The sequence below is a fragment of the Balaenoptera acutorostrata genome, chromosome X (genome assembly GCF_949987535.1).
Source record: "Balaenoptera acutorostrata chromosome X, mBalAcu1.1, whole genome shotgun sequence".
NCBI classification, from domain to species: Eukaryota; Metazoa; Chordata; class Mammalia; order Artiodactyla; family Balaenopteridae; genus Balaenoptera; species Balaenoptera acutorostrata.
Window position 1 is genome coordinate 94,027,632 of NC_080085.1, and position 24,945 is coordinate 94,052,576.

A 24,945-nucleotide genomic window follows, 5' to 3' on the forward strand; every position below is an offset into this window, starting at 1 on the left:
TATCCATGGCAGTTTGTAATTCCTGTCCTTCGTCCCTAAAAACAATGTACATTAACATAAACAATTGAATAGAGTGACATGCTCTGTTTTTTTAAGGCACCTTCAGAAAAATACTTTTATTTGTAAAAGCTTGAAATATAGTGCATGATCAAGCCAAAACTTTATATCGCAGGAGTAATTTAAAAGTGTTTTATTTACATAATCAATGAAATGTTTTACTACAGCGGGAGCTCGCTAAATGCCCCCCGCTCTAAGCCAAAAGCGGGCCCGATTCTATATAACAGGGAGCATGTGGGTGTATCTGAATGGAGTTGCGCAGTAATGAGGCATAGGAACCATCCAGTTCTGCACAGCCCTTGCTACAACTCTTAAAGTTTAAGGGTATTGGAAAAGAATGTGGTTTGATGAGGAAGGAAATAAAAAGGGGAAGGAAAGGTATCAGTAAAAGTAAAGAAGGAAGATACATTTGCCACATTTACTGATCTTTCACCAGGAAGATAAGAAATTATCTTCCTTAATACACATCCAAATTAGGATGGCTTTTCCCAAGGATACATTGCAGTTTGGGCTGTGGGAAGACTGCCTCTTCCCACCCTGTCCGGAAAGCTGCCTTCGGACAAACGACTGCGTTTCAGAAGAGAATCCCAAACTGAACTTTTTCTCACCTCCAAGAAAAATCCCTACTCATAGCACACGCCTGCCTTCTTTGAGCTGGCCCACATTTTGCGAGGGTTAAGCCACAGACGCAACTCCAAGGCAGAGTTCTTTGGCTCCACGACTTGGCATCCGGGTGTGCCCCACCCCATTTTTTTTAAAAAAAGCCAGATCCTTGAGGCTTCATTCTCAAAATAGCTTGCCAAGAGCCCCTTGTTTTTTGTACACTGCCTCCCAACTCCTTCCTTCCTATAAACCTGTTTTCGCTTTTAGTGCACTCTTTAATTCTGGTGGGCTTAGTTATCGCAGTAAATAAAAACGTCCCTCAAGTAATTTCTCACAATGATGTCTCACAAACCACTGACCTCATTCACCTTAGTGGTTAAGCAGCTGCGTATCATTGCCAAGGTACAAAGAGGTGCAGCTTGCCCTGAAAGGAATTTTTTTTTCTTAAAGAGTTTAACAAAGAAAAAAAATCGCTCATAAATTGTTTATATCCAGTAAAGCAAAGTTGGACGACATTTTCTGTGGCTGATTACAACAGTTAAATAGAACAAATCTGGGAAGGGAGGAGCGCGGCGTAAAAAACACCGTGTGGCTTCTGGAGATTTTATATTCTTATTGTACGCGCGGAAAGAGCTTAATCAAAGGAAGATTCTCAATCAGACAAGGAATCGTATCAAACTCCACTTACTGTGTGACCTTGGATAAGTCACCGAACCCGACTGCGCATTTGTTTATTTACGTGCAAGTTGAGGAATGAGATATGCTTCGTGAGACATCTGCAAGGATTATGTGAGACATTGTGTGAAATCTCTTTTGTACGTAAGAGCTCATTAAACGTTAGTTGCCGCTACTGCTCCTTCCCAGAATGGCCGTTCGTTACTCCCAAATTCCGGAAACTGTTTTCGACAGTTTAACACCCTCGGCTGTAAAAGGATGAGAAGAAACAACACTTTTGTACCCGGGCTCACTTATTTGCCAGAAAACGCTTTAAACTTTCCATAGGCAAAATCCACTTAACTGGTGGCGGGACCCGCTTTGAAAGCACCCCCACCCAGTTCTCACCCCAGTGGATTGTGGGAAGTGTAGTCCCGCGCTCCAGGTGCTTGAGTACAGAAAAGCGGGGAGTAAACTACAACTCCCAGAAGGAAAAGGAACGGGACTATTTCCCAGTCGGGCGGTAGCGCTGTGGGAGGGAATTGGCAATCTCGCTGCCTACGTGGGAGAGAAGGGAGGGTTGGGGGAAGTGTGGAAAAGCAGAACCTGAGCGGCTGCCGCCTGAGGCAGATTTGGTGGGAGAAGTAGAGGGGAGGAAACGGGTGGAGGGGTGAGGTGAGGAGGGCATCTGGATCGCTGCTCCCGGGCGGCATAAAGTTCTTCGCGATGTGGCTGAAGCCCGAGGAAGTGCTCCTGAAAAATGCGCTGAAGCTGTGGCTGATGGAAAGGTCCAACGACTACTTCGTGCTGCAGCGGCGTCGGGGCTACCGGGAGGAAGGCGGCGGGGGGCTCACAGGTAAGCTGTGGCCATCCCCCTCACCCCCTCGCCTCGGGGCCGTGTTCGCTGGTACTTAAAAGGTGGTGAGGGACACAGTTAGTCGTCGCCGCCCGCCGCCCGATCCTAAACCCTGGGCGGGGGGGACTGGGGTTCTTCTCCCGCCACCACCTTTCCGTCGTCCTCACTGAGTCCTGAGAACGCCTCCCTGGACCAGCAGTCGGTCTTTGGGTGGGACGGGGAAAGGGAGGAGGGGTTCCTTCTGAAGCCAAGGAAGAATCTGGGGTAAAGGAAGTGTTCTTTCTGAGGCAGAGTACCTGCCCTGTAGCTTTCCTGGGGGAGGGGGCTGGTGACGAGCGTTAGACGTGGACAGGTCGCATTTAGGCTGGTGACCCGGGCCAGTTCGCAGTTGTGCACTTAACTTTTTTCACAAGCCTCCCAGCCCCTCCCCTCCCCCCCATCGGTGACCGCCACCCTGGGGGTGGGAGGTGTAATTGTGTGGGAGGAGGGATGATGAGGAAAAAGGGAGGAGCTCCAATCCTGTCTCGAGGAATCGGCATCAAATGAGAGGTTAGGGAGTCAGGGGGAGGGTCCGAGTGCGGGGGAGGGTGAGGGGTAGGTCTCAGAATTGCTGAACCCTCCCTATTTAGCATCTTTCACTTTGTCTCCAAGTTTTCAATCCTTGGGCTCCCCTCTCAAAGTAACCTTCGTAATTCATTTCTCTCTTGAGAAAAGAGAGAAATGCCCTTTCTTTCAAAACCAAGGTTGTAAGCAAACCAGTTAAACAAACGGAAGTTTCTCTTCCCGCCTAATCTATCCTGCCTTCACTTCTTTGATTTACAAATCAAGAACTCTGTGTGGGTCTAGTGTTTAAAGCCTCCAAGGAGTTTTGGTCTGAGACCTGTCGTCTTGGGCAGGGGCATGCAAACTTTTGGTCATTGGGAGACCAGAGCTCTTTTTCGTGACAACTTCTAGTTTGGTATTGTGGCCTTGAAGTGATGAACCAGGCTTATCAGCAGCGAGATGGAACAGGAAGAGGGAAGAGTCCCAAAACCTGCATGTTAGTCCCATCCTAATCGCCTGTTGAATTATATTCGACACATTCTTTCATGTATTCAACCTGAAGCGCCTACTATGTGCCACATGGAATGCTAGGGTACAAAGATAATTAACATTCAGTTCCCTGCCTTCGAAGTGCTCTTAATCTGGATAAGTGGCAGAGGGTCGGGTTTGGGGGAAGTAACCAGCAAACCAGGCAAATTATAATTATAACCCGTTAACTACTAAACTAGGCAAATTGTAATTAGAACCAAATAACTGAAGGGTTGGGTAAAGATTCATGGAGGAGGTGACATTGCTTTTTCCCTTCTGGTAAATGGTGTCTACCTCAGAGCTGAGAGGATAAAATGAAAGATAACAGGAGCCAAATCAATGTGTTTTGTTAAGATGGTGATGAACATGTGCTGTTGTTTCCTTTTTTTCCCAACACCCCAGCAGTGTGGAGAGGATTTTGAGGTTCTGTGGGACATTTAAAAAAAAATCTTGCATGACCTATTCATCCTATCCAGCGTCTGAAAAGGCCCTCTTGAAAATACGGCAACAAAAATTGCCTGATTAAACTTCACATTTTGTCATTTTCTCATTCTCAAAAATTACAAGTGTTATTTTGCAGAGGAGTCTTTCCATTTATTAGATGTATATGTTTACCAGATTAAAACTTGAGAATCAATGGTCATAATTACCCAGTGACAATTTACCCACTTGAGTCCGTTGAGAACAGATCGGAATATATTTAAAATAGATTTTCCAGCCCAGTGTTACAGCACAATATTTTGGTTCCCCATAATCTTACTTTACCAGAATTTTTCTGGTACTCCTGGCCTCATCTACCAAAGAAGTGTATTTCACTTTGTTACAACTACTGTGTTCCTGAAAATTAATAAGTAAATCAGCTTTTTGAGAATCAAATCACTGTTATGTAGTAGTAAATGTTTTTTTACTTGTTGCAAATTTTCTTTATATAATCACTCCTTGTTTTCTGTGTTTGGTTTTTCATTTGACGTAGTTTTTTTTTTTTTTTTTTTTGCCACGCGGCTTGTGGGATTATAGTTCCCCGAGCAGGGATTGAACCTGGGCCCTCGGCAGTGAGAGCTCGGGAGTTGTAATCACTGGACCTCCGGGGAATTCCCTTGACATGCTTTCTTAGAGCATGGATCAGTTGCATCAGTTTCTTATCTCTATCCTACCCTCTCCCATTTACTCTAGCCCCATCTCTTTAGAATAAGAGAGTGTTTGAAGAAATAAACCAAGATTTCTTTTTTTAAAAAATAAATTTATTTATTTATTTAGGGCGGTGTTGGGTCTTCGTTGCTGAGCGTGGGCTTTCTCTAGTTGCGGCGAGCGGGGGCTACTCTTCGTTGCGGCGCGCGGACTTCTCACTGCAGTGGCTTCTCTTGTTGTGGAGCACCGGCTCTAGGCGCGTGGGCTTCAGTAGTTGTACCACGTGGGCTCAGTAGTCATCGTTCGCAGGCTCCAGAGCGCAGGCTCAGTAGCTGTGGCGCACGGGCTTTGTTGCTCCTCCCTATCCCACCCCTCTAGGTGGTCACAAAGCACGGAGCTGATCTCCCTGTGCTATGCGGCTGCTTCCCATTAGCTATCTATTTTACATTTGGTAGTGTATATATGTCCATGCCACTCTCTCACTTCATCCCAACTTACCCTTCCCCCTCCCCGTGTCCTCAAGTCCATTCTCTAGTAGGTCTGCGTCTTTATTCCCATACTGACCCTAGGTTCTTCATGACCATTTTTTTTTTAGATTCCATATATTTGTGTTAGCATACGGTATTTGTTTTTCTCTTTCTGACTTACTTCACTCTGTATGACAGACTCTAGATCCATCCACCTCACTACAAACAACTCAATTTCGTTTCTTTTTATGGCTGAGTAACATTCCATTGTATATATGTGCCACATCTTTATCCATTCGTCTGTCAATGGACACTTAGGTTGCTTCCATGTCCTGGCTATTGTAAGTAGAGCTGCAGTGAACATTCTGGTACATGACTCTTTTTGATTATGGTTTTCTCAGGATATGTGCCCAGTAGTGGGATTGCTAGGTCATATGGTAGTTCTATTTTAGTTTCTTAAGGAACCTCCATACTGTTCTCTATAGTGGCTGTACCAATTTACATTCCCACCAACAGTGTAAGAGGGTTCCCTGTTCTCCACACCCTCTCCAGCATTTATTGTTTGTAGATTTTTTGATGATGGCCATTCTGACCGGTGTGAGGTGATACCTCATTGTAGTTTTGATTTGCATTTCTCTAATGATTAGTGATGTTGAGCATCCTTTCATGTGTTTGTTGGCCATCTGTATATCTTCTTTGGAGAAATGTCTATTTAGGTCTTCTGCCCATTTTTGGATTGGGTTGTTTGTTCTTTTGATATTGAGCTACATGAGCTGCTTGTATATTTTGGAGATTAATCCTTTGTCAGTTGCTTCATTTGCAAATATTTTCTCCCATTCTGAGTGTTGTCTTTTCGTCTTGTTTATGGTTTCCTTTGCTGTGCAAAAGCTTTGAAGTTTCATTAGGTCCCATTTGTTTATTTTTGTTTTTATTTCCATTTCTCTAGGAGGTGGGTCAAAAAGGATCTTGCTGTGATTTATGTCAAAGAGTGTTCTTCCTATGTTTTCCTCTAAGAGTTTTATAGTGTCTGGCCTTACATTTAGGTCTTTAATCCATTTTGAGTTTATTTTTGTGTATGGTGTTAGGGAGTGTTCTAATTTCATTCTTTTACATGTAGCTGTCCAGTTTTCCCAGCACCACTTATTGAAGAGGCTGTCTTTTCTCCATTGTATATTTTTGCCTCCTTTTTCAAAGGTAAGGTGACCATATGTGTGTGGGTTTATCTCTGGGCTTTCTATCCTGTCCCGTTGGAAGGATTATTGACTGCATACCTATAAGCTTTGGGCCTTTCTTCAGATACCTGGTAATACACTGCTCTCTCTCCCTTTCCCCTCCCCTGCTTGCTGCTGGAGTCTTTCCTCCCTTAAGCATGGCTGGAAACCACCACTCCAGTTTACCTTAGGGTCCTGAATCCTCAATCCTCAAGAGTTACGTTAAAGTCGTAATGATGTAGATTGTATGCAATTAGGTTGGTTTCTTTTCTTTTTTTTTTTTGGTTAAGATATTGGAGATTTATAATGTAAGTAGGAAATTAATATTTGCTGTCAAGTAGATGTCGTTCTAATGAAAAGAAAATCAAGACTTAAAAGTGATGATACTGACCATCCTTCATTTTTCAAAACCTACAGAGTTGTTCTTTATTATATCATTCAAAGAGATCTTTAAAGGTAATTTTTTACTTGATTTCACCTGTATCAAAATGTCCCAGGGAGGGAACTGAGCACAGTGTGATTTGCCCTCCCCAGGGGTTACCCTATGAGATTTTTCTTTAATAAGTCAACTACAAGCTAGAATCCACAAATGCATGAATACACCACCTAGTCCAGTGATTCCACTTACCCCATTCACCCTGCTTCCTTTATTTTCCCTGTTTCTTTAATATTTTTATGTGTCTATTCAGTTGTAATTGTTTTGTAAAGGTTTTGTTTTGTCATTTGTAAAATGGGAACAAAACTTATCTTCCCTATCTCATGGCATTGTTATGTGAGTCAAATGAGTTTTGAAACCTGCGAGCAACTATATAAACATTTGACGTTCATTTATCTATTAATGAAGGTATGAGATGTTAAGTGCCATTTTCTTTACCCGAAGACCAAATGAGGATCTATATTTGTACCATTTTCCCTAGTAATTACTTTTTCCCATGTTGTATATAGAAATTGATTTGGAGTAGTAACATTGAGTATATACAATATGCAGTGATATCACTACAAAATCAACACACTCATAGTTAATCACTCAAGAATTTTGGTATGATAATGACAATGCATCTATGGTTTTTTTGGTTGCTTTTTGGCCGCATGGCTTCTGGGATCTTAGTTCCCCAACCAGGGATTGAACCTGGGCCCTCGGCAGTGACAGCACAGAGTAATAACCACTGGACCACTAGGGAATTCCTGCATCTATGGTTTTTAATCAAAATAATATACAGCAATTAGAATAAAATAGCAGGACAGAATTTCTTTTTGATCTACAATTTCCCAAAACCCAGAAGTTCTCAAACAGTGCTTCTATAGATATAAGCATCACTTGTCTTAGTGGTATTGAAGAGTATGTGTAACTTTAGTTAGCTTAGTTACAGTTTTCAAAACATAATACCTGAAGAAGAAATAATGATTCAGCTGGTGAAAGCCCGTGTTTCTGGTGGACAGTTGTGGAAAGAGTATAGATGTAAAGTAAGCTAAAAATTAATAAAATAAAGGGCACTATAATGTTTACCATGTTGCTGTACAGCTGTGACATGGATTTTATAATACCTTGATGTTAGAAAATCTGCCCAGTTTTTTACCTTTTGCTGCTGCTGTATGAGCACAACAGGTAAGAGTAAATCCTAAATGTGATGTTACAAGATACATTCATTGAACAGATAATTACCAAGTGTCTTCTAAAAATCAAGCACTGTTTTAGGTGCTAGAGATAACAGCAGTGAGCAGAGCAAAATCCCCATTCTCATGGGGCTAACATTTTAGTTGAGGGAGGCAAATAAACAAATAATATATGGCTGGTGGCAGTAAACTATATGAAAAAAAGTAAGGTATAGTAATAGAGGGGGAAGGGGATTGGTATTTTAGATAAATTTGGTGTAGGAACACTTCTTTAAGGTGACCTATGCGCAGAGACCAGAGGGACTAGAGTATATGAGCCAAGCAGGTATCTGGGAGCAGAGTGAATATACATAATTCTGTCTGGGAATTTCACTGTGAAGGGAAGCAGGGAAATGGGTAGTAGCTGGCTACTGTCCTGGGTGTTGGTATACCATGGTGAATAAAACAGAAATAGTTTCTACCCCCACAGACTTTATAATCTGGTGGGACAAATAATAAACAAGTAAGCAAGCAAAATATGTAATTATTGGGGTAGTCAATAATAATATCAGCCTGGTTTGAGTGGCTTATAAATAGTCATGCATGCGGAGTATTTGAAACTCCCAAAGCAATTTTCCAGGGCCAGATCTGGTGTAAAGTATGCTTATCTAGTGTCCTGTTAAATGATACAAAGATTTCATAAAAGCAGTGATTAATAACAATAGGTGGTATTCTGGTGGCAGAATCCCAGTGTGACATCTGTGGAGCAACTTGCCAAAAGCCAGTTTGGATTGTTTTTTAAAATTAAATCAGCCATCTCTCAGCACCAACAATATCTGGGCTGTGGTTTGGTAGAGAGAACTGGGGAGGACATTCTAAGTGGGAGGAATAATATGGTAGTGAAAAAGCAAAAGATGGCAGTTGTTGGGGACACAGCAAGTACTCCGGATTCATTTATTTGTGGTTGAAAATATGAGACTCAAGATATAGTGCCCTTAGCAACCAGAAAAGTTGTTGAAGAGCAATGTCCTCTTCTATAGAAGAGGAAAACCCGGAAAACCGGAGATAGAATATCAAAGGGACCTGAGAATTAAACCTTTGTTGTTTTTTGTCTCCACTGACATTTCAATTCCCGCCTAGATGGTCTTGTTTTTTTCTCTCTCACTCCAGTATAAAAAAGTGAAGTTTTAATCATTAGTTCTCCTCTTGTTTTAAACTAACCAAAATCATGGCCAGCTTTAGTTCTTCTAAATAATGATTTTAAAGCACTATACTATGTATGAGTTTTCATTTGCTGCCACACTTGCTTTTTGCTTTGCACCTGGGAATTCAGATGTTGTATTTTTTTAAATTTTCTGAGGGCTACTCATTTTGTACAGTGATGCATAAGTCTTGAAGTGTATTAAGGTGCTGTAAATAAAGATGGAAATAATTCTCATATTTCTCTATGTTTTAATCTTTAGAAGTATAGCTGGATTTGATTAATAATTCATGTATGCTTTTTTACCCCCATGACACTGTAATCTGCCATTTATGTCATCAGTTACTTACCTTTAAAAAATTCTAAATCCTTTAATGAAACAAAAAATTCAGTTAGGGAAGGAAAGGAGAGCTTATGTATATCTAGTTTTCAAGTAAATGTCTTTAAAAAAATGCAGGGAGAGGGAAAACAGGACAAAAGAGTTATTTTTATTAACAGTTTTCCAAAGCTCTTAGTGTAAAGTTGGCAGCTTTCAAAATGTCAGCTGTGGCTATTGGATAATTGTAAAATAAGCATTCAGTCTTGTTTTAAGGACTTAGAACTGGCAGCAAAAGCAGTAGAAACAGGAAAACCTACAACCTCTACTGAGAACACTACTTTCTCCTATTTGAATGTATTTCCTACTAAGTGTGTTGTCATTTTACTAATTAGTTTGTTCATCAACTTTTAATGAACTTGAGATTATAAAAAATTCAGTAAAGGTGTACTTGTTTGACTTTGTAAATACGGCAACTTAAGACAAGATACAGAATCCACTATAAAGTTCCAGTAATCATTTCTATGGCCCCAAATTATAATCTAACATTTTACTTCGAATGGAAATTAAATCTTGTTTGTATTAGGAAGTTCATTTTAATGACTTCTGTAGCTAGAGCAGTGTTGCCTTACACAGTGTCCTCAATCTACTTTACCAGCAGAAAGAGCCACTTGTCAAATGAAAGTGTACTAGACTAGCACATTGATAATGAGTACCATCTTCAAGCTTTGGCTCTTTTATAGTGGCCCTTCCTCCAACACTCAGCTCTTGGTCCTACTTGTTCATCATTATCATTAACCTAATATAAAAAAGGAATGTTTATCAAATTTGTAGGTGTCTGAAAATGGAAAGGGACAGTTAATACCATAGATCAGTTTTCTCAACACTGGCCGTATGTTAGATTCAACTGAGAACCTTTTAAAATAAACTAAATGACACTGGAGTATTTATGGGTAAAATGATATGATATCTGGGGTTTACTTTAAAATACTCTAGGAGGGATTAATGATAGAAGATTGGCAAAATGTAGATAATTACTGAAGTTACGTGATGCACATAAAAGTTTTAGTTTATTATTCTATTTTTGAAAATTTTTATAATACAAAGTTAAGGAAAAAACAGAATACCCAGGCCCTGTCCCAGATGAATTAAATTAGAATCTCCAGGCTTTAGTAGTTTTAAAAGTCGAGCTTGAGGAGTTTTTAAAAGTCCTCCAAATGATTCAAATTTGCAGTTAGGGTTGAGAATCACTATCATAGAAGATAAAATCAAGAGTCAGATCTGGACAAGTTAGAATGCTCAGTTAAAATCAGTGAGCTAAAATTTATCATGGGTAAATGTAAACTGCATTTAGGCTTTTTAAAAAATCAGCTGTACAGGACAGAGAATACCTAGGTTGGTGCTTATGTTTGTGAAGAAGATCACAGTGGATTAGTTGATTACAAGCTTAGTATGATGATAATATGACATAGGGACTGAAAAAGCTGGTATGATCTTTGACTGCATTAATAGAACCATGTAGCCCACAATATAAAAAACCTGCATTTGTTCAGATCTTACCTGGTATTCAGGTTTGAGTGACACATTTCAAAAGAGACTTTGACAAATAGGTATGTTAAGAGAATGATAGAAGAAATAATGAGTCCCAGACAATCTCATGCAACAAACTGGTGAAAGAACTAGGTATATTTTAAGGTAGGGGAGGAGAAGAATAAGCAAGGGGAGACAAGGTAACTATAATAATAATACTTGAAGACCCATCATATTGAATAGAGCATATGTTTTGTATTGCCCCAAAGTTGCAAGGAAGTATTGAATAGCATTTTATTTATCCTAAGAAAGACCTTCCTTTTTCTTTTTTTTTAAGTATATAAGAATTACCTTCATTTTTCTATCTTAAAGGTTTAAAAATGTTCACTGTAAAAATTTCAGAAAATATGTGTAGGTGTAAAAAGGAAAATAATGATCACCCATCATCCTGCTGCCTGGAGAAAACCACTGTAACCAGGATTGGCTACCTAATGTGTGTGGCCCAGTGCAAAATGAAAATGCAGGGCTCTTTGTTCAAAAATTTAGAATTTTAAGATGGGTGACAGTCGAGTATTAAGCAAGCACAGGGCCCTTCTGAGCATGAGGCCTTAATGGACAGGCCACAAGCTCATAAAGCCAGCCCTGATTATAACATCTGGATATATACAGTTCACCCTTGAGCAACATGGGGTTTGAACTGTGCAGGTCCACTTATATGTGGGGTGTTTTTTTCCCAATAAATACAACAGTACTACGTGATCTGCGGTTGGTTGAACCCGAGGATGTAGAACCGCAGATAAGGAGGGCCGACTATGAAGTTATATGCAGATTTTTGACTGTGTGGCGGTTACCTCCCCTAACCCCTGTGTTGTTCAAGGGTCAACCATAAAATATTTTAGAAATAACTTTCTAATTAGTAGAAATTCCCACCAATGCAATAGGCTGCCTTGGGAGAACTCTGGAGTTTACAGGAAAAAGCTAGGCTTTCTATCAGGGATACCATAGAGCAGACGAATGTATGGGTGGTTGGACTACATGACACGCTAGGGTGTTTTTCACCTCTGACATCAGTGGTGCTCTATCTCTATCCATCCAAATAACTGGTTCATGAACAATAATCATTACCTGTAAATTGCCTATTTTTAAAAATCACAGAACCTTGCTTTTTTTGTTATCTTGCTGTGTCATTTAATAAAGTATTTCACATCACTTATGGTGATGAGTTTCCTTAAGGAGTTTGTTGCTACTTATGTCAGGATGCTACCAAAACCACATAGACCTTTAATAGGGTCTAGAACATTGATACCTTACTCAGTTATAGACATTCAAAGAATGAGTTGAATTTCTTGATATTTTTAAATCTCTTGTTCTGTCATGCAGCTGAGAGACCGTATCTATTCTGTTCCCAATTTAATATTGCTATAGAACTTCCCATATGTAGGCTGATTCATGACCTTGGATATTCAGGCTGTCACGTGATAAACCTCTGTATATATGGAAAAGCAACCCAAAGTTGTCTGCTTGTTTTCTTGTACTTTTAGAACCCAGACAGTGGCACATATTAATTCCTAAATGACTTGCAGGGACTTGATGAGGATTATAGCTTAATGCGCTGGAAGACTTCCCCAAGTGACTAGAAATGTATTCTAGCACTACCTTCCAAATTATTTGTTGCATGGTTTTACACTAACTGCCTGATTTAAAGCACTTACAAAAACCAAACAATTTCCTTTCTACGTAGTGTAAAGCACTTATAATCTTGCAAACATTTCTGTTGCAAAAAAATGACCTTTCCTGCCAGTGGTTTTGACCACTTTATCTGTCCCCAGTCTCAAATTTTCTATCAAAGAGCTAATTGTTATTATGTTACTCAGGAATGATTATCTGTGGCCTCTCCTTTCTGCCTCCTCACACATCCACACTCCCACTGTTAACTTTCAGCTGAGCCAAACTTTTCTTTACCTCTTTGTTCTTTTTCCCATTCTTCTAATACTGCTTTTTCTAGGGTATATAAAGAAGGAAATAGAATTTGAGCTACTTTTATTTAAAATGTGGTAAACATGAAATAAATGATTTTCCTCGCAAATTTGAAAAATTTTTTTGAAAGCTTTTTAGAAGTTAAATTCTTGGAAGCCAAATCCAGCAGCTTTAACAGTGCTGTGTTTAATGAATGCTTTTATTTGAACTCCTTTATTTTGACAGTTTTGTCAAGTTATTGCATGTTTATTTATATAAACAGACATTCATACACTTGATTCCATTTTTTCAACCTGAAGATAGTTACCTCTTTTGGTTGTTTTTTACTACTACTCTTTTATCTATTTTAGTATTTTTACTTTCCCATCTTCAAACTGAGAAAATCCTCCTTTCTTCCATTTCCTGAATAATTTCAATTACATTGCTCTGAAGAAGCTATCTGCATATGTTTAGCTCCCACTTTTATTTCTTTATCTTTCACCAACTTCTACTTTTCTTACCTTGTCCTTGGTCTCTTAGCCAGATCTCCAATTTCTTACACTTTTTCACTCTGAAAGTGATAGATTTTGCCTTTTATCTCCAAGCCCTTCAGTAATTCCCTCATTATTAGTTGATATATAATCACTTCCTCTGTCTCTCCTCTTCATTCCCATTCTCTCTTCCCCGGTACTGTCTCTTTCATAATATTTGTTTGGATGTTCATATTTCTTTTTCTTAGTCTTCAATTCATAGTATAGGTTTTTCATATCAGATAATTTCTTTTTTTATGCAAACTTTACTTATTTATTATGTTTGGCTGCGTCGTCTTAGTTGCGGCATGCGGGCTCTTCCTTGCGGTGCGCGGGTGTCTCTCTAGTTGTGGCGTGCAGGCTCCAGAGCACGTGGGCTCTGTAGTTTGCGGCAGGCAGGCTCTCAGTAGTTGTGGCACGCGGGCTTAGTTGCCCCACGGTATGTGGGATCTTAGTTCCCCGACCAGGGATCGAGCCGGCGTCCTCTGAATTGCAAGACGGATTCTTAACCACTGGACCACCAGGGAAGTCCCAGATAATTTCTTCTTTCTATAAGCTGCACGTGTTGTGATTGCCAAAATCTTTCTTGATACTTGACCCCCACTATCAAAACCCCCTGTAAGATTGCTAATTGATGTTATGCTGCATTTGTGACCCCTATTTTTACTTTTTACCAATTCCTACATCTACTTTCCCACCCTTTTCTTTCAGCTGAACCAAATTTCTCTTTATTTCTTTGTTCTATCTCCTACTCTTCTAATTTACCTCCCTCTATGCTTATAATAAACTTCCTACCTCACATCTGCCAACCTACCTATATTCTCATTCAAAGCTTGCTTGAAGTCTTAACTCCTTTTAAGTGGGTAAAGATAGGAAAATAGCCAAAGGCCTGTTTTATAATTGATTTATTTTTTCTAAGTCTGTATGCTAAGTAAAAGAGGAATGCCTCATAAACTAAAACAAACACTCAACCAATCAAAGCTTCCAGAAAAGGAAGGTAGATTTATGTATTTCAGCTATCTCACTGATACAGTTAAGTCAACAAATTTTGCTCCTGTTGTGTCCAGCAATATGTTGAAAGTTAGGGATACAAACCCAGAGGTAGAAGACATGCTTATTGTCCCCAGAGAACTAATAATCTAGATAAGGAGGTAAGATAAATACACATGAAGCACTTAGAAAGTAGTTGTAATAACTAGCCTAATAATCAGAATTCTAGGTTGTGTCATATAGACTTTAAGTGCCATAAGTAATCAGAGAAAAGGGAAGGCATAATTGCTTGGGGTTGCCAGTGAAGATTTCATAGGGGAATTGGGTCTTGAAGAAAATGTAGAATTTGGATTAGCCAGACTGGGCTACAAGACTTGCATTAGCATTTCTAGGTAAAAAGAGACTTGCTTAGCAAAGACTTTAAGGGAGAAATTAGTTGTTTAAGAAAACAGCAAACTTTATTCTAGGGAGGAGTAGGAAATATCAGATAATTAAATTGAAGCTAAATGATCAAAGGCTTGAATTCCAAATTGAGAAATTAAATGTTAAAAAGAAATTCCCCTTACCTAAGCATTTTAATTAATCAAGGTTTTTTTTTATCTTGTTTAAATATCCATTGTTTTCTTACAATAGTATTAGCTAACACTGAGTCTTTTGCTATATGCTAAGTGTTTTATGTGTAATAATAACTCATTTCATCTTTACAACAACCTTTTGTGGTAGACTCCATTTTTACCCCCTTATTTTACAAATGAGGATGAAGAAAACGTAATTACAACTGGCTCAAGTTGACACAAGTAAGTACCAGAGCCAGGATTCAAACCTAGGTAATCTTTGGTACCAGAATCTACATTCTTATCTGCTCTATACACAACCTTGTAAAGGAGGTAAATAAGTGCTGCAAATATATCATGAGGTTTAGACAACTGAACCTGACTTATTCTTTTATTGAAAGATAATATTTTCAAGAACTACTGACATTGGAGCAGCGTAATCTCTTCATCCTGAGTATATTTTTTCTTTAAGAAAAATCTCTATAAGGAAGCTTTGGGCTAGAAATTAAAAAAAAACATTGGTTGTTAGTCATATGAAGCGATATTGATTTTATCTCTTGTAAAATCCTTGTTTCAACAGTCTCTTTATTACAATAGGGCTTCTGGTTGGGACTCTTGATTCAGTCTTAGACTCCACTGCTAAAGTAGCTCCATTTCGCATCCTACACCAGACACCAGATTCTCAAGTTTACCTGTCAATTGCTTGTGGTGAGTATGATTTTTAAAACATGGAATTCAAACAAATAAGGATCTTAAGAAATTGAATATTTAAATTTACTTATATTCCCCAGTTGTTTTGTTTTTTTTTAAATTAATTTTTATTGGAGTATAGTTGATTTACAAATAGAGTCACAGATGTAGAAAAGAAACTTATGGTTACCAAGGGGGAAACGGGGGGGGGGTGAGGGACAAATTGGGAGATTGGGATTGACATATATACACTACTATATATAAGATAGATAACTAGTAAGGACCTGCTGTATAGCACAGGGAACTCTACTCAATACTCTGTAATGACTTATATGGGAATAGAATCTCCCCAGTTGTTTTGATTTAGAAACGAGTTAAATGTGCAGCTCTATTTGAGAGACTAGAAAGATATCTTTTTATTTAAGAAGGATTACAAATTATTTTTTAAAAATCCATTAATGTGAGGGACCTAAAGCATGTGTTCCAGCAGTGCTGATTCTGAGTAAATTTTGCTTAGTGCTACTGCTGTATGACTCCTTTCTTCAACTTATTGAGTTGGCCAAAAAGTTCGTTTCGGTTTTCCATACCATCTTATGGAAAAACCCAAATGAACTTTTTGGCCAACCCAATACCTCTCCTGCTTAACCCAACTGCTAGGAAGATGAGAACCTCCCGCATGAAGTACTTTGTTTCATCTCTAATAACTCAGATGAGGAGAATCAAGTTCAAAACTTAAAGGCTGATCCCTAAGAAAATTTAAGCCTAAAAATCTGAACCTTTTTTAGTTACACACTAACTTTCTCGCAAAAGGCACCATATCCTTGAAGTATGAAGGGATATCTTACACGTAATGCTACATATTCATCCATGCTGGGGTGGTTCAGATGCTTCCACATATATCTTTTGTGGTAGAAAAGGAATTAGGATGGTTCTTCCTAACAAAGAAACTCAAAATTAAAAAAAAAAATACAGTGACAGTTTACTTCTTTTATGATGCCATTACAATGTTGGTCTAAATTAGAATCCGAGATTTGTGGCTTTTTTAATGTTGAAAGGCTACCTTTTTCTCATTCTTTCTCTCTTCTCCCCCCTCTTCTTTTAAGTATACATACTTTTTAAAAAAAATAAAAGCCTGTCAATTTCTGGACAGTTCATATGTGTGAACATACAGCATACAATTAATTTTTTAAGATGTGTGGCTTGTTTTGTGCATCTCCCTCTAAACTTCCTTTAGTGTTTCTGGTGAGTGTTTTCTCCCGGCTCTTTTAAATTGAATGCTGTTTTAACCAAATGAAGAAGATATTACACCTGCTGACATCATGAGATGTCTATAACCTCAACTCTAAATCTGGTTGGTAGAAATTATTTATAAAAAAATATCCCTTTTACTTAAAAAAAATGGATGATAATACAACTTATTCCCCCAAATTAACCTGATACAGAAATATAGTAGTTACCTACTAATGAAGCTTCTTTATACCTAAAGGACCAAAATTAAGGCCTTAAAATTTCCCCATGGCTTTTATTTGTTGTTCATTAAAGAAAGATATTACACATGGTATGATGACTTGAGAAACATGAATACAATTCTAACTGAACTGTAGGAAATAGGCGATTTTGCAGTGTCAATAAATTTTTTAATGTATCACTCTCCATATATCAAAAAACGTACTTAGAAGTCAGGATATTTCTTTTGAATGAGATTTGTATAATCTGCAGTGCTAGAGAGATCTTAAAGGTCTGTGGGTTATAGGGGGAAATTGATAGATATTGAAATGTTCTTCAAGCCAAAGCAACCCAGAGCTAAATGTAGTATTTAGTCTGACCCTCAATAAACCACCTAACACTGATGCAGGAGGTCACAAGGATTTAACCTTGCTACAGGATTTCTAACCTCTTTCATAAAATTTCTTTAAGTTGACTAGACCTTTTAATGAAGGAGTTAACTCTGAGCAAAGGCTTCATACTTTCTGAGATAGAGTTGCCACAGTTGAAATCCACATTTACACAGTGTGCATAGGATTGTCATGTGCATGCTGTTTTCAGTCACACAGATAGGCACAGTACTGACTGTATTATTTGAAGGCCAAAGATTACATTATGTATATTTATATTCTGCTACTCTATATATTCTCTTAAAAGAACTGGTTACCGTAGGCACCAGTTACTGGCACCTTGTTTTCAGAATTTTATATCTTTTCTCATGAGTTGTATTTACTTTTCTCCACTTTCCTTAAATATTTTATTCTTTCTGCTTATAGTGTTCCTACCCACATATAGTGATGAAATAGAGAATAAATGTAGTACCCCTATTCTTTTATGATGATCATTTTTGAAAATGAGCAAATATAATTTTATTTCTTTTAAAACTAAGCTTATAAATATCAAGAGCAGTTTTTTGTGTGTGGAGTTTTCTTTGAGTCTTTCATTCTCTTTTATTATGAATCAGGAGCCAACAGAGAAGAAATAACCAAACATTGGGAATGGTTAGAACAAAATATCATGAAGACCTTGTCTGTGTTTGATTCTAATGAAGACATTACTAATTTTGTACAAGGAAAGATAAGAGTAAGTGGCATGGATATATTTTGTAGATGGAATACTAAAGTCTTTGACCCTCTTATTTGAGGATCGAAGCTGCATGGCAGGTCATTGTTTTACTGCCACCTTTCAGAATTGGCAGAATCACGTATATGAATATCAGAATCAGAACTAAAGACATTGTAAAGTTAGCGGTTAGTCTTTGGTGCCCTTGTGAGTGCTATTAGGGATATTTTCATTTCAGAATCTCTTGAGTTTGCAGCTTGAATGAACCCTTCACTCAATCAAAATAATATTTAGCACCTCTATTTGTGGTAGCTCCTTGTGAGGCATTAGAAAAAGCCTAATTAAAAAATTAAACAAAATCTGCTCACCTCTGTCCTAAGAGATGTGTGTGCACATGCGTGTGTGTGTGTGTGTACAGTTTTATTCAATGAATTGTTTAAATATGTGAGAGATATTTTTGTTGGTAGGTAATTACTAATTTTCAGAAAATATTTTGTCTCCTTTAGGGATTAATTGCTGAAGAGGGAAAACATTCTTTTGCAAAAGAAGATGACCCTGAGAAATTTCGAGAAGCCCTTTTGAAATTTGAAAAATGTTTTGGTTTACCAGAGCAGGAAAAGTTAGTGACCTATTACTCGTGCAGTTATTGGAAAGGACGGGTTCCTTGTCAGGGCTGGCTATATCTTAGCACCAACTTTCTGAGCTTCTATTCTTTTTTGTTGGGATCAGAAAGTAAGTGGTTTCTGTTGCTTACTGTGACTTTGAACTTGCAGACTGACCTATCAACTCTGTGGTGGTGTTAGGTTGCATATAAAGTAATAGGATAGATATTAAGGGTAATTAAACTGTACATTAAAAAGTTTACTTCATCTAGGGAAAGAATACTTTTAAGACTGGTTGTTTAACATAAGAACCATTAGAATTGTGTATAGAATGCCTTGCATATTGTGGGAGACAAATGAATATTAAATGATGATGGTGATCTAGCATGTGACTCCTTTCTTTCACTTGTTCTAAACTACCTACTTTCTTTAATCTATGTTTTAATACTTGTTTTAAACATACAATATACATATAGTAATCATAGTACCTAATGGCTCACAGCTACAAAGAAGAATCAAACAGTACTGTTCATAGCACATGTATAGCTTTTACACCAATGGTTATATAATTGTGTAAATTGAAATATCAAATTTAATATCAGGTTTAAATATCGAATCAGAAAAAATTAAAAATTATTTAAAATTATATCTGTTCCTAGGATCACCAATTATTGTATGTTCATTGTTATGCTTCAAAATTTTAACTAATATCTTGAACTCTAAAATATTTTAGTTGTTCATAGCATTTTTCAAGTGGTTAACTATTGTTTTGAAAGACCTGATTGATAAATATGAATCAACATTGAGAAATTTAATCATATCTGCTTATAATTCTTATTTGCAGTAAAACTCATTATCTCCTGGGATGCGGTCTCAAAACTTGAAAAGACTTCAAATGTCATACTGACAGAGAGTATTCATGTGTGTTCCCAAGGAGAGAATCACTACTTTTCAATGTTTTTGCATATTAACCAAACATACCTTCTTATGGAACAGCTGGCAAACTATGCTATAAAAAGAATTTTTGATAAGGAAACATTTGATAATGACCCAATCCTTGATGATCCTCTACAAATTACTAAAAGGTATTCAAAGCTTAATTAATATTTACTTTTTAAGTATTGTTTGACCAAAGAATGGTAGCATTGAATAGCATTAAAAGTTAACTGTTCTTAAAAAAATTTAATTGTTCTATGTTATATGATAGTTTTTCTTTGAAGTAATCATAGATGTGTGGGTTTTTTTAGTTTATTCATGTGCATTTCACAAATAGTATCCTCTCCATTCCATTATGGTTTATCACAGGATATTGAATATAGTTCCCTGTGCTATACAGTAGGACCTTGTTGTTTATCCATCCTATATATAATAGTTTGCATCTGCTAATCCCAAACTCCCAATATTTCCCTCTCCCACCATCCCCCCCACCGCCGACAGTTTCACTTTTTATTAAAAGGGTAGGTTAGTAGAGTCAATGGAACATGCGCTTCAGAATGAGAGTAGAGCAACCCTGGGACAAGTCATAATCTCTCAGGACCTCAGTTTTCTCAGCGGTCATTTGTACCTCAGAGAGCACTTGTGAGGAATGAGCAATATAACGTTTGAAAGCACTTTGTAAAATATAAAGCACTAGATAAATGTTAATCATTATTAATGCCTGCATCAGAAGTATCTGTCTGGTAGCTGTTTGCCACTATATTTGGTTTGCTGAAACTGACCAGAGCCATTTCATCCTACTCAACACTCAGAACAGTTGACTGAAGTGAGCTGAGCATGCCAAAGGGGAGGGAGGGCGGAGAGGATCCAGAAATAGCTAGTGAGAACCACTTCTGGCAAGAAGGATGAGGGTATAGACTGTATGGGAAAGTGTAAATGAGACAAACCTAAGCTGCAGTCCTATGGATAGACCAGAACAAGTGACTTGGATGGTTGTGTGATTGCTACATAGCCCTAACTCGGGTACAGTTGTTCCTCTTGCCTATTCTTAAACCATTCCTAAAAGCTATATACATAAGGGTTCCTTTGTGAGCCTTCCTGCTTTTCTGGAAATAGATCAGCGAGGTGAATTTTTTTACACCTTATTACCAAAATTAGGTCCCAGTGTACATGATTTATAAATAGAACTCTATAAGGATTAAAAATACAGTTTATGTTATGTTATAGTGAGGCATTTGTTTTTGTAGGTTGTTTTGATTGGCCACCATAAACAAACATTTTTAGCCATTTTATTTCCCTTAAAATATTCTAAAAGGCCATCTATCAATGAGTTATTCATTACCAAGTCTGTATCTAAATGAGGTATAGGAAATTCATTTTCGTCTATGTGCAGTTTTAAAAGAGCCTATTGAAAATTGTATATATCTAAATCCTTTTTTCTAGTAAGTTAAAAAGAACAATAGCTTATTTGGACTTAGTTTCCAAATGACTTTTTTATAAACTGGAGTATCTTTATTGCTTTGGCTTATTGTTTTTACAAATATGTACTACAATAGCTAAATTCAGTGTATATCCTTCCAGGCCTTTTAATGCATGAATTAAAAATATTTTCCAAAAGCATGGAGGGGATCTAAACATCACATATTATTTTACAATCTGCTTTTTCTCCCCCTTAAAATAATGTATCATGGACATCTTTTCATTCATGTAAAAAGTCCTTATCCTTTTAAATAATAGTGAAATAGCCCACCAAATTACAATTTAAGTGAGGTAAAAATTAATGTGGCTCTTTGTTCATATTTATCAGAATTACTTTTGAAAGACATTGTGAACTGCCACATATTCAAATAGTATATGCTGGAAGGATAAATTTAGTTTTAACTTTGTTGGCTTTGAGTTCGAACTTGCATAATTTACTCACTACCCCAGATGGCATTGCTGCTTAGCACAAGTGTTTAGTGCCTCTAGAAAAATTGTACTATTTTAAGCAATTGTTTTTTATTTATATACTTATGTATCAGTTAACAAGTCATCTGTGTTTATTGACACCCATTCTGTGCCCAATACTGTGCAAGCAGTGTTGTTTTATCTTGCCTCTACTTTTGAATTTTTTAAACATTCATTTACATTTTTGCTTCACTTAATTTTAATATTATTTTTATGTACTAGTCTTCCCATCTAAATTTTGATGCCATAAATTTTCATTATTTTATTTTGTTTGAACTGGGTAGCTCTTTTGATTTTCTGATAACCAGATGTAAAAATTATTGTCTGCCAAGATTGATTTTAGCCATATTCACATATTATGAATATATAATAATATAGTAATCTTCCAGAAAATCACCCTTTAATAGATGGTTTGAAGACCTACATCATCTCTAACTGTTGTGCATTGTAATCTACTAATAATAATACAAAATTGGAAAAGAGAACAAACAAAATAAATTGGTTAGGAATCAGTGTTTCTTCCATTTCATAATTTGTTGAAGAGCATAGCATGTAGTGCTTAATCATTCTGCTTTACAGTTCATTTAGATTAATCAGTATGGACATGTGTATACTTTAGAAGTCATCATTTGAGCCCCCCCTTTTTTTCTTTCCTATAGAGGTCTGGAAAATCGAGCACACAGTGAGCAGTTTAATGCTTTTTTTAGGCTGCCCAAAGAAGAGACTTTGAAAGAAGTACATGAATGTTTCTTATGGGTACCATTCAGCCACTTCAACACTCATGGAAAAATGTGCATCTCAGAAAACTATATCTGCTTTGCTAGCCAGGATGGCAATCTATGTAGTGTAATCATTCCATTACGAGAGGTAAAACAAATTTAGTTACATATCAGTTTTTAGTTCAAAAATGTTACCATTCACAGAGTAAAATACCCTTTAATTCTGTAAATTATTAAAAACTCAATATGCAACATCCTTTTAGTAATTTTAAATAATCATTTTTAAGTCCAGTTATATTCTTCAGGATAAGAGTACCATTCCTGAGGATAAGAGTACTAGGATAAGAGCCTTATGGCTCTTACTGAAAATGAAAAAAGAAAAAAATTAAAAATTAATAAACAAGATAAGGGTTTGGGATGACTCAACATGGAGCATGATCACTCAGATGTTTATGACATGGATACCAAAATTTATGCTATTATATTTGATACCCATGGTCAGAAAGAATAGAATTGATAGCTTTTGTGTAAGTCAGAAATCAATTGTCCCTATTGCGGCACTGAATTTTTACATTTGTATTGTCATTTTTAAAGGTTATATGTTAGTTAAACCTTTTCCTTTAGAAGTGAAATATCTTGCACTGAGGTTGCTTGTATTAGTGGTACAACTAGTACCCAAAGTCTATTTCTTACTAAGCCCTACCACAGACCAAAACTTGTAGCCACAAAAAAATAAGCTAAACACATTTTGCCTGACCTTGTCAGTAACAAGGGAAAATGCGATTCATTTATGTTTTCATCCCTCAGGTCTTAGCTATAGATAAGACAAATGATTCCAGCAAATCTGTCATCATTAGCATCAAAGGAAAAACAGCTTTTCGCTTCAGTGAAGTTAAAGAATTTGAGCAATTGGTGGCAAAACTCAGGCTCAAGTGCGGGGCAGCTTCAACTCAGTATCACGATATTAGCACAGAGGTAAGTATCTAGCAATCAAGTCATTTTGATAAAAAGGTTTGTGTTTTGTGTGGTCCGTACTTTCAAAAGGAATTCATAGTACCTTTCCTATTTATACTTAGGTTGAGTTTTTTTAAATTATATTCTCTAAGGCACATCATAAAGCCGAAGTGAGAATTAAGGACTTTATCTTCTTTTAGGAATTCAGACTTTTAAAAAAATTATTATCATTTGATCTTTCTTGACTATATTTGCTATTTATCATATATACACACCTTGTACTTTCACATAACATGGCTTTTAACAACTCAAACTATATTTGAGAATTCAATGAGGCATTGAAAAAGGACTTTCCTCTTATTGCTGTAGAGACACAATCTATCTTTTTATTTAACATCAAGTAGGTCAGCCTTATTTGCATAATCTAGGCCAAAGCAAAATAGTGACATATCTATTTACTAGTAAAATATTAGAGAAGGCAAATATTCTTGGCAAAGGGTGATTAAAAGCCTGATTTTGATGTTTGTCTTTTACGGAAATGTAGATAGTTTCAGTGCAAATTAATTTTCTTTTTCAATGCCAAGGAATCTCATGTTTTAATAGATTGATAAAATATCACATTATAACTACTTATATTTTAATTAAAAATGCAAAGAAAAAAATCAACATTGGCTTTACTGGCTATATTATTTTACTTGGATTGGATTATAGAGGCTTTTACTTCTTTCTCCAGAGCAGAGACTGAAAATATTATGCTAAGTCAATTAGAATGCAGGATTGACAAGACTAACTCTTCCTTTGATAATAGAAAAGCACAATGAAAACATAATTAAAAAAATATGTGTATCTCAGTTCCAGACACAGAACTTTCGTGTTGGCCATTAAGAGTTTTCTTGCCCCAATTTGCTAATCTTTCATTCTCTTCAATATATACCCAGGATATACCATAGTTTGATGTGAGGACATAAGTAAAATCTGATCAGTCTTGCTCCCATATTCTTGCTTATTTCACTTTTGTTTTTCTGTCCTAGTCCATTTCAGATTCAGTCTGTATGTTGGATGTAATGCTCTGCTTATCTTTCCTTCTCCTTTAATTTATCTGTGTCTCTTAAACCTGAATAACTAGAATTTTTTCCCCTGAAAACTCTCAGGCCCCTCTAATAGTTGGATATGCTCAGCAGTTAAGAAAGGATTTTGTTTCAAAATGTTTACTGTCTTTGCAGGTGTATGTCAAAGTTCTAAGCTTTCTAGTTTCTCTTACCCATTTTTAAAGGTTTTAATAAAGATATGTACAAAATACCAGTTGGTATACTGGGTGGTTGGAAATGTATTTTTTAAAAATTGTCATAACATTCTATTTTCACTGAAGATTTTTATCTTAGCAATGAGGAAGAATATTAACTTGTTTTAGTATTATCTGTATATGTCTAGCTTTATTTATAGTACATTTTTTAAAATAGTAAAGAGAGAGCTTGTTAAACAGGAGCTGGTTCCATTTGATTTCTAAATGACAAATTGTAGTTACATTATTTTATAGCTATACCTAGCATACTAAAACAAAAAGAAAAAAATTATACTCTGTAATTTTACCAAATCTGGTAAAATTTACACAAACAACAAGACTTTTTATTCTAAATCTCAAAGAAGTTTAAATCAACAAATCTAAATATGAATACAGGAAGGACTAGGAAATTTTTCCTGTGAGTACATCAGAATGTGATACAAAGAACAAATGCTCCCAGAAACAATTGGGATTGTACGTATGTACCAGTTCTGTCTAAATTTTTAAATGTCAATTAAAATTCTCCACATTTTGTTAAGTTATGTTAAAAT

At 36.7% G+C, this 24,945-nt stretch overlaps 1 protein-coding gene across 8 annotated transcripts in view; it reads left to right on the forward strand.

The window, feature by feature from the left end:
• The first annotated feature begins 1,891 nt into the window (after positions 1 to 1,891).
• Positions 1,892 to 24,945, forward strand: part of TBC1D8B (TBC1 domain family member 8B) — a 74,599-nt gene continuing 51,545 nt past the window's right edge. For 6 of the 8 annotated variants that reach the window (XM_057538183.1, XM_057538185.1, XM_057538187.1 and 3 more), the window contains exons 1-7: positions 1,892 to 2,170; positions 15,315 to 15,425; positions 17,857 to 17,975; positions 18,461 to 18,686; positions 19,401 to 19,641; positions 22,099 to 22,306; positions 22,966 to 23,133. In XM_057538183.1, the coding sequence (XP_057394166.1) occupies positions 2,041 to 2,170; positions 15,315 to 15,425; positions 17,857 to 17,975; positions 18,461 to 18,686; positions 19,401 to 19,641; positions 22,099 to 22,306; positions 22,966 to 23,133 (1,203 nt within the window). In that variant the 5' untranslated portion in view covers positions 1,892 to 2,040. The remainder of the gene's footprint in view (positions 2,171 to 15,314; positions 15,426 to 17,856; positions 17,976 to 18,460; positions 18,687 to 19,400; positions 19,642 to 22,098; positions 22,307 to 22,965; positions 23,134 to 24,945) is intronic. The other 2 variants (XM_057538186.1, XM_057538188.1) reach the window with 2 other exon arrangements.